Source organism: Peromyscus maniculatus, chromosome 20, assembly GCF_049852395.1.
Source record: "Peromyscus maniculatus bairdii isolate BWxNUB_F1_BW_parent chromosome 20, HU_Pman_BW_mat_3.1, whole genome shotgun sequence".
In the NCBI taxonomy this organism is placed as follows: Eukaryota; Metazoa; Chordata; class Mammalia; order Rodentia; family Cricetidae; genus Peromyscus; species Peromyscus maniculatus.
This window is the reverse complement of record NC_134871.1, coordinates 48,935,552-48,948,868: the sequence shown is the minus strand read 5'-3', so window position 1 is coordinate 48,948,868 and position 13,317 is coordinate 48,935,552. Positions and strand designations below refer to the sequence as shown.

Genomic DNA, 13,317 nt, shown 5'->3' with positions numbered 1-13,317 from the left:
ATTTTTTTCTGTTTTTTTAGATTTATCTTATGTGTATGAGTGTTTTGCCTGCATGTATGTCTGTGTTCCACATGTGTGTGCTTGGTGCCCACGGAGGCCAGAAGAGGGCGTTGGATTCCCAGGAACTGGAGTTGCATGTTTGTGGCCGCTCTGGGGATGCCGACAATGGCGCCGGGTCCCGCCCCCTGTAAGAGCAGAGTGTGCTTCTCTGCCAAGTCATCTCTGTAGCCCTGGATTTTTCTTTCCAAACTTTTACCCCAGCCAGGCCTGGTGCACACACTTCTAATGCCAGCCCTTGGGAAGCTGAGGCGAGAGGACTGCAAATTAGAGACCAACCTGGTTTCTAGAGAGAGTTCAAGGCCAGCCAGGGCTAGATAGTAAGACCCTGTTTCAAAAGCAAACAACCAAAACACATTTAGGAGGAGTCAGGAGGCCGGACAGCGGTGGCGCACGCCTTTAATCCCAGCACTCGGGAGGCAGAGGCAGGCGGATCTCTGTGAGTTCAAGGCCAGCCTGGTCTATAGCCAGAGTTACAGAGCAGAGAGACCCTGTCTCCAGCAGGCAAGTCAGGACTACACAGAGAAATGCTGTCTGGAAAACAAACCAAGGAACGTTTTACCTGCACTTGGCTCGGTTTTGTGGGAGTCCGGGTTGTTAGTTTTCTGTGGAGCATGGTGGCTTGTTTTGTGGTCCTGTGCACCGCGCCCGCACGTGTGGCCGTGTAGACATCAGTCTGTGCTAGCTCGTCAGCTCTGCCTGTTGAGCAGAGGCCCGTGCTTGCCCGGGGCCACCTCTGCTCCTGTCGATGCTTCCAGGAGGACCGTCTAGGGCTCCTACGCTCTCACCTGCAGTGACCAGACACTACAGAGCAGCTTTTCTCTCTCCTAGGAAGAGAGTTCACCCTCTTCACTTGTATGAGAACCTCCTTCCCAAAGGCGGACCACTACAAAAACAAGAAATTCCATACCCTTCTGGTAAGTGGGGAGCACAGACCTGGACCCTGAACTTCACAACCCCGGGTTTCCTGGAGCACCTGTGGCCTTCTGTGGAAGGCACATCCCTGTCCGGTTCTTGTTTTTTTGTTTTATTTTGTTTTTTGTTTTTCAAGACAGGGTTTCTCTGTGTAGTTTTGGTGCCTGTCCTGGATCTCCCTGTCCTGTTCTACCCCACTTTCTCAGAGAGGGGCTTGTTAGGACCCCGATTATCCATCTATGAAAGGAGCATGGGGACAGCCCCAGGAACTGAGAGGAGCAGACCCAGCCAGGCTTTGAGTCCAGGCTGAGCCCCAGATAGGCAGGCTCGTGGCTCCAGGCTCACATCTGGGGCTCAGTCCTTCTGTCTCTGTATTTCCCCCCACCCTCTTTTTCTCCCCACCTCCCCCACCCCTCCTGAGAGGGCAAACATTCTACTACTTCACTACAGCCGCAGCGTGCAGTGACCCCCTCATGACCCTCTCATGACCCCCTCACCCTCACTCTCAGGGCTGCGTTTCTTGGCCCCGTCTAGAGGATGCTCCTGATGAAGTAAGCCCTATCCCCTTTCTTTCTGAGCATTCCTGCTGACCATGGCCACGTCCACACTGACCTTGAAGCCCTAGGTCAACATGCCTTTTTCTGATGACCGAGTGCCCGTATCTGACATCACTGATGCCATGTTAGATGCCATGTGTTTATCTTGGAGCACTCAGTATGAAGAGGCTGGGCCCCAGCACAGAGATGATGCCACCCACCTCCATGCCCTGTGCCTCTGTAACGGTCTCCCATTCTCACTGAGGGTTTTTTGTTGGTTGGAGTTCTCCCTCGGCTAGTCTGTAAACTCTATGAGAGAGGGGCTGTCTCCTGTCACTGTCTGAACGCCTTCATCTTCAGAGGTAGGCCTGCCACCAAGAAGGCACTCCATAGGGTATCGGGACTTCCTTTGTAAGCTCTAGGCCCTGGGCCTAGCATGAGATGGAGCTCTATAAATATCACTCCTGCCCCAAGCACAGACAGCATGGGCATTGCTGAGGCCAGCTGTCCCTCAGAGATCAGCATCAAAATATTAGTCACTATTTGGGCACTGCCAGCCACAGTGCCCAAAACAAATAGGTTCCTTTGTACCAAAACACAGAAAGCCTTCTGACATTTATTGCAAGAACCCAGCTGAGAGATCCCATCTTCTGTCCTGGAAATAGAATAATCAAAAACTGGCATCTTGAAAGCAGCTGAAATTTGAATGGCAAACCAGGACTGAAGGGGTGTTTGGATGCGCAGGTGATAGAGCCTCTAACCATGAGCAGACAGTCCCCCATCTGCTCAGTGAATGCAGCTGGCTGCATTCAAAACATGCATTTCAGAGGCTGCAGACTATCCGAGAGTCCAGAATTCAGGACACCAGACCGTGGTTTCTCCAAGACCAACCTGCCACCTGCCCTTGTCTTGCTCACGCATTGAGGACCTGTAGTAGATCCGCTTCTTCTGTGACTCAGCTATAAATCAGAGTTCCCAGAAACCTGTCAAAGACTCGGTCAAGTCTTCCATTCCTTCAGTGGGTTTTAAAGAAGGTGGTGGATGGCAGCCTCTATAAGGAGGAATTTGAGTTGGAAGATAGCTCTGTTGATAAAAGCATGAAGACTGAGTTCAGTCCCCAGAACCCATGTGAAAAAGGCTGGGTATGGTGTTGTGTGCCTGTCACCTGACTGCAGGGGAGGCTGAGGCAGGCAGATCCCGGGCCAGCGATCACTGGCCAGTCAGTCGACTCATGGAGTTCTAGGCCACTGAGGGGTTCGGTCTCATAAACAGTGTTCTTGGGGACTGGCCGTCCTGGGTATTCTCTGTGTCCTTCAGGAAGCAGTCGGCCCCTATCAGCAGCCCTCCTGGACATGAGTCCATAACACCAGTTCCTCTCGTGGCTTTTTCTGTCTGTCTCGGGCAGGTGTGGTACATGGGAACGGTTGAAGAAGGAGAGCGGTGTGAGGCTTTTACCCTGGGATGGGGAGAGAAAGAGTGTGCGTGTGACAAATGGTGCTCCCAGAAAGTACCGTGTGAGCTCAGAACCTGAGGAGCTATCGGGAGAATGAATGGGGAGCCTTTTAGGAAGCAGGGACAGCTTGTGCTAAGGCCCTGCGACAGAAGGAAGAGAGGGAGGAAGGGAGGGAGGGAGGGAGATAGAGCTACTCAGGGAACAGAGAGGTGGGGGTGATACAGAGCTTCATTGGTGAGGGAAGTTGAGGCAGGAGTAAAAGCTGAGGACATGGATTGGCCAGTTCCCACAAGTGTGAGGTGAGCTAGATTCTCATGATCTGTTCGTGTGTTGATGGACAGCTGGGCAGCTTCCATCTCCCCGCTGAAGTGAACAGAGCAGCTGCAAACATGTTTGGGTGGTAGGTGTGAGGATATCTGTGCTCGAATGTCTGCCCAGGAGTGAGGGTCATATGGTAGTTTTATCTTGTATAATATTAGAGGACCCAGCCTTAAAATATTATACATCCCAGGGGCTCAGGAGAGAGAACTACTAACGGCGAGGACTATTTTCAGGAAATAGAATCTCAGCACACTGAGCTCCATAGTCCACTTGCTTTAATTCCTCTGGCATAACATCCTTTATACACAGCTTCAGTTCTGTTCTCATGTCTAGCTCCTTTCTTGCCTGATTTCTCTCTATACTTACCTATTGCTCCCTCTAAGTTCTATCTTAATTCTCTCGTATTAATTCTGCCTCATCTAGGTCCTTTTCAGCTTGCTCTTACCCAGCTAATACTTCCCCATATGACTCTTCCTCATCTTCTATCTCGTTCCTCTAGTCCTCTCTTCTAGTCCTTCAATCTAGTTCTTCCCCATCTCAGTTTGTTCCTCTCCAGCTCTTACCCATCTAGTTCTTTCACTCTCTTTTCTCTTCTCTGTCCCTCACGTGTCCTGGAAGTCCTGGTATATATACACTTACAAGCAGTATTCCCTTAGCAGTACAAAGCCAGGCTTCCAGGGTCAAACGGAGGGGTGATAAGAATCACATAGTAACTGTTAATTATCATTTGCAACCCCAAAGGGAAGTGACCAATGGGGAAATGAATTAACTAAAGGCTAAATTCGGGTAATATCTAAGAAGAGGGATCTTATGTGCTCAACTATTAAACTCTTAAACGTGATTAGTAGAAAATGTTAAGAATCTATAAGTTGCTAGGTCAATGGGAGAAAATAAAACTGTCTTTTTTTCCTGTGGCTCCTATCTGTCCAAGCTATCTGCCGTTTTTCTGCAGGGTGGGGGAAAAGTGTGCTCAGTCACTAGGCAACCTGTGTACAGCTAGATGCCTCTGGTGATAGTTAAAGGGAGATCTGGAACTGGAGGTAAGATTTGGGGAAGGAGGAAGTAAGGCTTAATTGGCACATCCGCCAGGCCTTCTCAAACAGGTCGTCTGGATGCGTAAGTCTGTTCTTAGAGAGTACAGAGGTATCTCTGATAAGGTACTTGCCTCCATCTGGGGATGGACCTGGCCGGATGCTGCCAGTGATGGTAATTACAGGGAGGCTTGAACTGGAGTTCTGGCTGAGCATAGCTGTCAGTGCAGAAGGTTATCTAAATATTCCTAGAAGTGGTTAGGTAAGGAGTTAAAGGTCTTATAAAGTTAGTAAGGCTGTAAGAAAGGAGGGTCCGAGCTAAATTGTGTAAAGCGGTTACTGAACATCCACCTGACCTAGGCGGTGTCTCCTTGTGGAATTTATCTTAAATCAGGAGACTTGCATGTGGACTGTTATTACTGCTAGTCCTTGAAAGTGGCCAAGGGAGAATCTGATTCCAGAGAAAGCCTTTCCTGAGGCAGTTCTCCAAACACCTGGAATGTGTATGTCCAGAGAGTGATCAGCCCACACTGTTAGCCCTTCTTAGGGAAAAGTCAATTGGTAAAGCTTTGAAGGCACACATGATTTCATAACAGAAGACAGCTGATATATAACAAGCCAAGTAACACCAAAAACTCCTTGGGATTTGGCTTCCTCTGGAGGAATTCCCTGATCCCTCCAGGTAGTGACTTTGCCATAACCAGCTGGGTTCTTAGGATATCTTCCTGCGGCCCGCAGCAGTTTTAGTTGTTATTTTTTGAAAAACCTCTAAACTGATTTTCATAAAAGTTGTATTAATTTGTACCCCACATCAGGAGCGACTCAGGGCTCCTCGCCCTCAAATCCTCTCCATTATTTGTTGTCACACTTGGGATTTTTTGTTGTTGTACAAGTACATGACCACAGTGAAGATATTTCCTTGACTCTGCCATGTCTGTGCATAGCTGTGTGACTGTGACTGGTCGGTGGAGTCAGTGAGATATGGGGACGGACTATGTGTCAGTTTATGGGATCCTTCCTTCCTTTGAGAGGCTTGTATGGATCCTTCCTAGTCAGCCTCCTGGAGTGTGAATGTGGTGACCGGAGCTCTGGCTGCCATCTTGGTCCCCGGGGACAGTGTCCTTAGAGTGAAACCCGAAGGTGGGAAAAGTCAAGAGTCCTGAGCCTCAGCGTGGTTTCTATGGGAGAGCAGGTCCTAGCTTGAGCCACTGTTATGAAAGCGTCCTGCCAATCTGGGGTGCTTCAAGACAGGGACTAGGTTTCAGTGATTGGCAAGCACCGGATACCACAGCGGTTGCTTAAAGAAACGTTAACGAAGGCCGGGCACTGCCAGACTTAGAAATGACGGCAGTGGGTTTGGATCCATTTCCGGGAGCCACGGTGCACATTGCAAGTTGTGGCGGTTCATCTTTAAGGAAGCCCAGGCAGCAGAGCTATCCCGTGGCTGCTCCAGATCTCTAGCTACTGAGTGACAGCCCACTGCTCCTGGCCCCCACTCCACATCATCCCTTTGTGTCTTCCCCTCTGACCCCCTTCTCTCTGCCACAGTCTTGAAATTGACAGGCTGGTCCAGAAAGCTCTTCTCACACGTTTCTTTACTGAGGATGATGAGGTACAGCTAAGGCACAAGTATCTCTCTCATACCAGTTTTACTAACTTTATTCTTTAAAAAAAAAAAATGCTCCCCTGAAATGTAGCTGGAAGTTTTCCTGTGTTCCACAGCCACTCGGCCCCAAATAAACACACGGGGGCTTATATTAATTACAAACGGTTTGGTATCGCCACTGGTCTCATGACTTTACCTGTGTTCCATTACATCTTGCTCCCCTCTGGCCCTCAGTGTCTCTCAGTGTCTGCCCTTTTTTTCCCCTGTATTCAGTTTGGCTTTCCCACCTAGCTATATTCTGCCCTGCCATAGGCCAGAGCAGCCTTATTCATCAACCAATAAAAGCAACACATATTTGCAGCGTGCAGAAGGACATCCCACATCACTGAAGCAGTCTTCTAGTTTCTCTACAATCCACGAGAGAGGCTTTTCAAGGAAGCTGACCTCAGAGGAAAGCTCACGATGCTACCACACGAAAGGTAAGCAGGCTGCTGTGGAGGGCAAGGCTGGCTTACTTCTCAGTTATTACCCCTACGTTGTATGGGTCCATCTGAACATACTTAGCTATGCCCTTGGGTTTGACCTGGGCCTTGGCACCAAGAAATATGCCTAGGAGAGGGTGCATTTTGTTTCAGTCAATATAAGCACCTCAGTGCACAAGATGTTCTCCTGACAAAGAGCTGTTGTTAGTTGTTTTTGGCTCTTTTGAGGGGCCCGCCCCCCAGCTCCCAAGTAAATTACACTCGGAGGCTTATTCATAATTATGAATGCCTGGTATTAACTTGGCTTGTTTCTTGCCAGCTTTTCTTAACTTTAAATTATCCTGTCTGTCTTCACCTCTAGACTTTTCCCTTTCTTTAATCTCACTTTCACTCTTACTCCATGGCTGGCTGGGTGGCTGGTGGCTGACTCCTGGAGTCCTCCTCCTTCTCTGGCTACTTCTTCTCTCCTCCCAGATTTCTCCTTTTTTTTTTTTTTTTTTCTTTTTGGTTTTTCGAGACACCGTTTCTCTGTGTAGCTTTGCGCCTTTCCTGGAACTCACTTGGTAGCCCAGGCTGGCCTCGAACTCACAAAGATCCGCCTGCCTCTGCCTCCCAAGTGCTGGGATTAAAGGCGTGCGCCACCACCGCCCGGCTGCGGTGAGTGCTCTTAACTGCTGAGTCTTCTCTACAGTCCTGGATTTGTTTTTATATTTATTCAATATTATGTATATATGTGTACATTTTTGTAAGTGTATGCCACAGGCCATCAGATCCCCTGGAGCTGGAGTTAAAGGCCATTGTGAGCTTCCTGATGTGGATGCTAGGAACAGAACTCTGGTCCTCTGGAAGAGTAGCATGTGTTCTCCAGTCTAAGACGTTTTTTCTTCCTTCCTGCTGCTGGGGACTGAACCTATGATCTTGTGCATGTTAGTCAAGTGCTCTACCGCTGAGCTAAATCCCCACCCTGGACTAATGGTGCTGTTTCTCTTGGTGTGTTGGTTCCACTGGTCCCGGCCTTCCAGTGCTCCCATGGAGAGCGCTGCAGCCATGCTAGTGGTCTGTTTTCGGGTGACCCGTTATGTGTTTGCTTGTCTTCAAGCATTCTCTGCTGATCTCCTACAGGAAACCACAGCTCTGTGTAGAAGCTGAACTGCTTTTTTGCCTTGTAGCTACAACACCCATTCTGTTGCTGCATGGCATTTTAAAAAGCTTTGGGTCACCGGGTGGTGGTGACAAATTATAGGGACATGAGAAAGGAGAGGAAGCCGGGCAGTGGTGGCGCACGCCTTTAATCCCAGCACTCGGGAGGCAGAGCCAGGCAGATCTCTGAGTTGAGGCCAGCCTGGTCTACAGATTGAGTTCCAGGACAGCTAAGGCTACACAGAGAAACCCTGTCTCCTCCTATTTATTCTCTGTGCCCACCAGCCCCGCCTATCTCTCTCCTGCCTACCTCCTGGCCATTCAGCTTTTTTTTTTTTTTTTTTTTTTTTTTTGGTTTTTCGAGACAGGGTTTCTCTGTGTAGCTTTGCGCCTTTCCTGGGACTCACTTGGTAGCCCAGGCTGGCCTCGAACTCACCGAGATCCACCTGGCTCTGCCTCCCGAGTGCTGGGATTAAAGGTGTGCGCCACCACCGCCCGGCTCCATTCAGCTTTTTATAAGGAATCCCAGCACTCGGGAGGCAGAGGCAGGTGGATCTCTGTGAGTTCGAGGTTAGCCTGGTCTACAGAGTGAGTTCCAGGACAGGCTCCAAAGCTACACAGAGAAACTCTGTCTCAGGGGGAAAAAAAAGCTTTGGGTCTTTCCTTATTCTGTGACCACGCTGTTCCTGCAGATATTTTATCATGGCACCTGGGTTAGTGTGACACTTACTATTTATGTGTTCTTTCTTTTCTAGCATCCAGCATGAACTTGGTGTGGATTAGATATTCAGTAATTATTTGTGGCATAGAACAAAGGATGGACAGATAGATGGGCCAACATGGCTTATAGCTGTTTGCCTGGCTATAAAGCAAGCGGAGCCAGATGACTCCAGAGGTCTGACATCTTGCACCAATACCAACACACTAGGGCATTTTCACTCTAGCAGGAAGCTGAGACCCACCCCCAAACTCTTCCTTTTCCCTGGGCAAATATCCATGATCACTTTTTTTTTGCTATATCACATTGACAGATCACCCTGTAACAATCCTGTTCTCCAGGAAAGCCACACAGCAAGTCAAGAGGATATCAGAAGCCAGAGCATGCATGAGTTTGTTACTGAAAAAGGTGAGCATAATATTGGAAATTTAAGAACTATTTCATTGTTTTTAATTTGTGTGAGTGCGTACGTGCGTGTGTGTGTGTGTGTGTGTGTGTGTGTGTGTGTGTGTGTGCGCGTGCGCGCGCGCGCTTGTGAGTGCAGGTGTCCTCAGAGGCCAGAAGAGGGTGTCCGAACCCCTGGAGCTGGACTTATAGGCTGTTGAGTCGCCTGACATGGTCACTGGGAGCCAGATTTGTGTCCTCTGGAAGAGTAGCAAACATTTTTAACTGATCAGTGTCTCTGACTTCAGAGCGGAAGTGATTTAAAGGAGATGTGGCCAGAGCATCTTCATCTGATTACAGCCCAGATGATGCCAGCAGGTCTCCTAAGGATGACTCCTGGGTTAAGAAGACACCCACTGTCAGAGTGTTTTGTCTGTATTTGAATTCCCTGCTGCAGCCAGGTGTGGTAGCTCACACCTGTAACATCAGCACTTAGGAGGCTGACGTGGGAGGATTGCTAAGCATTCTAGCCAGCCTGAGCTACATAGCAAGTTCTAGGCTATTCTGGGCTACAGAGTCAGACCTTGTTCTCTGAAGGCATAAATAATATTTCTTCTACTTAAAACTCAGACCCCCATGTGTAACAGGAAGAGAGCTGTGTGAGCCTGCTTCCTTTTCTGCTGTAGAAATAAATACACCTTCTCAGTGGTTCAGATCCCTGTGCTGCCCCTCACCATCTGTGCAAGCCTAAAGCCTTTGTCTGGAAAACAGAAAACCAGCTCCGGCCATCTTTGGTGCTTAGAGCTGCTGGATCTGCTCTGCAGACGGAAGGAAGGAGCGGAGCAATTGTGACCTAATCTGTAGATTGTCTGGGTAGGAGGAGGAGTTAGACTGGATAGTGACAGATTTTAACAGTGATGGCAAACGGGACATCTGAGAACCTGCAGGAGTGATGGGAAGAAGTGCAGAGACCAGCCGGCTCAGCTGAAAGGTCTTGATGGGTAGCTGTGGCCAAAGAGACAAGTGATCTCATCACTTTAAGAAATACAGCGGCTGGTCGTGGTGATGCACACCTTTGATCCCAGCATTCGGGAGGCAGAGGTTGGTGGATCTCTGTGAGTTCGAGGCCAGTATGGTCTACAGAGCAAGTTCCAGGACAGCCGTGGCTACACAGAGAAACCCTGTTTCAAAAAACAAACAAAAAAAAAAAAAAAAAAAAGAAAGAAAGAAAGAAAGAAAGAAAAATGAAATACAGCATTTCCAGACCAGGATGTGACATGACATGGTGGAACACTTGCCTACTGTGAAGAGAGCTGGGTTGTCAAAAGAAGGCAAAAATTGGTAGAATCTGCTGCCATCCAATACCACTACCACTTGCCTTTTGTTTGTTTGTTTTGGTTTTGGTTTTGGTTTTGGTTTTGGTTTTTCCAGACAGGGTTTCTATGTGTATTCCTGGTTGTCCTGAAACTTGCTTTGTAGACCAGACTGGCCTCGAACTCAGAGATCTGCCTGCCTCTGCCTCCCAAGTACTGGGATTAAAGGTGTGCACCACCACCGCCCGGCCTCTTTTTTTTTTTTTTTTTTTTTTTTTCAATTAATACAAGGTCTCACTGTTTTCCAGCCTGACCTTGAACTGCAGATCCCCCTGCCTTAGCCTCCCAACTGCTGACCGTGCACCACTGTAACAAGAATCTTAAAAGGTCTTATTAATAAAAACAAACCCAGAGCCAGGTATTAGGGTGAACACTGAAAGATCAGAGAAACAGAACAAGCCACATCCAACCTCACCTCACCAATTCCTCAGCTGATCTTGTTTCCTCAGACTGGAAGCCTCTGAGTCCTCATCCAAATGGATCTCAGCTGAACTGCTGCTAAAAGCCTAAAAGCTTAAAAGCCTCTAGTTTCTGGTCCTCATGCCTTATATACCTTTCTGCTTCCTGCCATCACTTCCTGAGATTAAAGGTGTGTGTCTTTCCCAAGCAAGACATGAGATCTCAAGTGCTGGGATTAAAGGCATGAGTCACTATGCCTGGCTGTTTCCAGTGTGGCTTTGAACTCACAGAGATCCGGATGGATCTCTGCCTCCCAAATGATAGGATTACAGGCATGTGTGCCACCATTTTCTGACCTCTATGTCTATCTAGTGACTGTTCTGTCCTCTGACCCCAGATAAGTTTATTAGGATGCACAATATATTGGGGGACACAAAATATCACCACACACCACACTCAGCTCCTTTTTCTAACAGCCTGCTTACTAATTAGAATGATAATCTTTGCCCTTGGTGAAAAATTCAAACAGTCTTTAAAGTTTTTGCTAAATTGTGTGTGTGTGTGTGTGTGTGTGTGTGTGTGTGTGTGTGTGTGTGTGTGTGTATTGGTTTACACATGTACAAGTGTACATGGAGAAAAAACTTACTAAAATGGAATTACTAGAGCAGAATACATTTTAGATTGTTCCACAAGAAAATAGTACAAATTGGAATTCACTTTGCCCCTAGGCCTGTGTTGTGCATTGTCCAATTATTTCTTGCCATTTCGATGAGGGGAAGCAGCTATTTGTTATTGCAGTAGCCCACATGTAGAACTTTTCTTTGTTTTGGCCATTCCCTGAGGAAGCATCGTAGAGCTGGAGTTACTGGGTCAGAGGCATGGGTGCTGGAAACATGGAGTGTCGCTTACCTTTCCTACTGCTATGATAAGATGACCTGAGAAGAAAAACCTAAGGGAGAGAGACTTTGTTTGGGTTCATGGTAACAGACCATCAAGGTGGGGACATGCCAGCAGCAGGAGCTTGAGGCACGCGGTCACGTTGTGTCCGCACTCAGGAAGCAGAGAGCCGTAAATGCTGGTTCTGAGCTCGCTCGTGGTCTCCAAGCCAGACAGTCTAGGATCCCTACACCAGAATGGCCCCACCCACAGTGAAGATAGATCTTTAATCAATCAAGGTTAAAGATATATGTATATAACCTCATAGATATGCCCAGAAGCTAAATAATCCCTCACGTGTGTTTGGAGACTTCTTCCTCGAGTGGGTCTAATTCCGGTCCAGTTGACAACATTCATCATCTCACCTGACAACATCTCTTCTTTTTCTTTCTCTCCCCACTTAGTCCCACCCTGCCTGCAGTAGCCCCAAGCTGACTGTAAACCAATTCAACCTCTATGGGAAGAGCCCGCTAATCATGTACTACTTCCTCAACTACTCTAAGCTGCCGCTTAAAGGCCAGGATTTGCTGATCAGCCGGAGAGAAAAGACCAAAATCGTCCCATATCCTTGTCACCAGGCTCCTGCCACCTCTTTGCAGAAGCGGGGCTGGAGGGGAATCATCCAGGCTTTAGTGCATAGCCTGACACACAGTGGGTACTTGGTAGGAGCAGCCGTGGTATGCACCTCAGGGGTACAGTCTTGCTCGTGTGCTAAGGTGAGCCTCAAGTCTAGGCCTTGGGGACTGGCCAGTAGACCCTGAGCATGTGGAAATTGTCCACGTACAGAACCACCTTTTCTCATCTTTCAGCGTGAACGTAGGTACCATAGCCTCCCTGATGCTCACTGGCCCCAGAGTGTATGGACCATCAGTTTTGGTGTCCATGTGAGAATTTCATCTAACCTCCTCTGCCCCAGCTCCATTTGGAGTTGGTAAAAAGCTCAGCTCTTAGGAAACAGGTGCAGCACGTGTTGGTTTCCCGAGCCTTAGCAACGTGCCTTGGGGCTAGAACAGGGGTTCTGCTGGGGGTCAGTTTGCCCTGTTTGTCCAGATAGCTCCAGACTCTGGAACTAATGGCACACTAGCCAGCCAAGTGACTTCGGAAACGTTCCAGTTTCTCTGTAGGCATCACTTCTTTCATCTGTAAAATCAAAATGAGGGTTTCTGCCTCAGGAGTGCTGTTTGCTTGTTTTCTGAGACAAAGTCTGTCTGTGTAGTCCTGGCTGGCCTGTATCTCACTCTGTAGCCCAGGCTGGCCTCGAACTCACAGAGATCTGCCTGCCTCTGCCTCCCGAGTGCTGGGATTTAAGGCATGTGCCACCACTGCCCAGCTTCAGGAGCGCTTTTGCAGACTGATTCCCAGAGCAGTGGAGGGTGCCCAGCACATGCGTGGTACTCCACTGCCTTTGCTGGCTCCTGGGCAGGAGGGCACCAGGAGCCTCCTTTTCTTCTCCTGTCCTTAGAGCCTCATGTCACACATTTCTGAAGGATAATGACAACTGCCACGAGGCAGCGTGGTCCACATTGTCCCGGCATCACCGCATTCTTTACGTCCCCGTGGCTCAGAGGCGGCACCTGGCTGGGATGTACCAACCTTAGCATCCTTACCCTCCGAGCTCCCAAAGTGAAGCTGTCCTGCCCAGCTATGGTGTTGTGACTGGGCGGTGTATGATTGCCACTGTAGGGAGAACCACATTGCTGTGTCACTGTCCCCTAAAGGACGAGCATCTCTTCTTTTCAGGGCAATCCTCCTGCCTCAGCCTCATGAGTGCTGAGATTACAGGTGTAAATCACCAGGCCTAGCTTTTACCCCCTTTCGTAAATAGATAAATGGAGATGCAGAAGGTGACAGAGGAGGTCCCTGACAAGCTGATATTCTTTTTTTTTTTTTTTCTTTTTTAAAGATTTATTTATTTATTATGTATACAGCATATGTGACTGCAGGCCAGAAGAGGGCGCCAGATCTC

The 13,317-nt window shown here is 48.5% G+C and overlaps 1 protein-coding gene across 1 annotated transcript in view; it reads left to right on the top strand.

Annotated features, from left to right (window-relative positions):
* Fam227a (family with sequence similarity 227 member A) overlaps positions 1 to 13,317 on the top strand; it is a 54,414-nt gene that overhangs the window by 33,868 nt on the left and 7,229 nt on the right. Inside the window, exons 11-14 of the mRNA XM_015997836.3 lie at positions 889 to 974; positions 6,281 to 6,398; positions 8,573 to 8,667; positions 11,756 to 11,913. Coding sequence (XP_015853322.1) covers positions 889 to 974; positions 6,281 to 6,398; positions 8,573 to 8,667; positions 11,756 to 11,913 — 457 coding nt within the window. The remainder of the gene's footprint in view (positions 1 to 888; positions 975 to 6,280; positions 6,399 to 8,572; positions 8,668 to 11,755; positions 11,914 to 13,317) is intronic.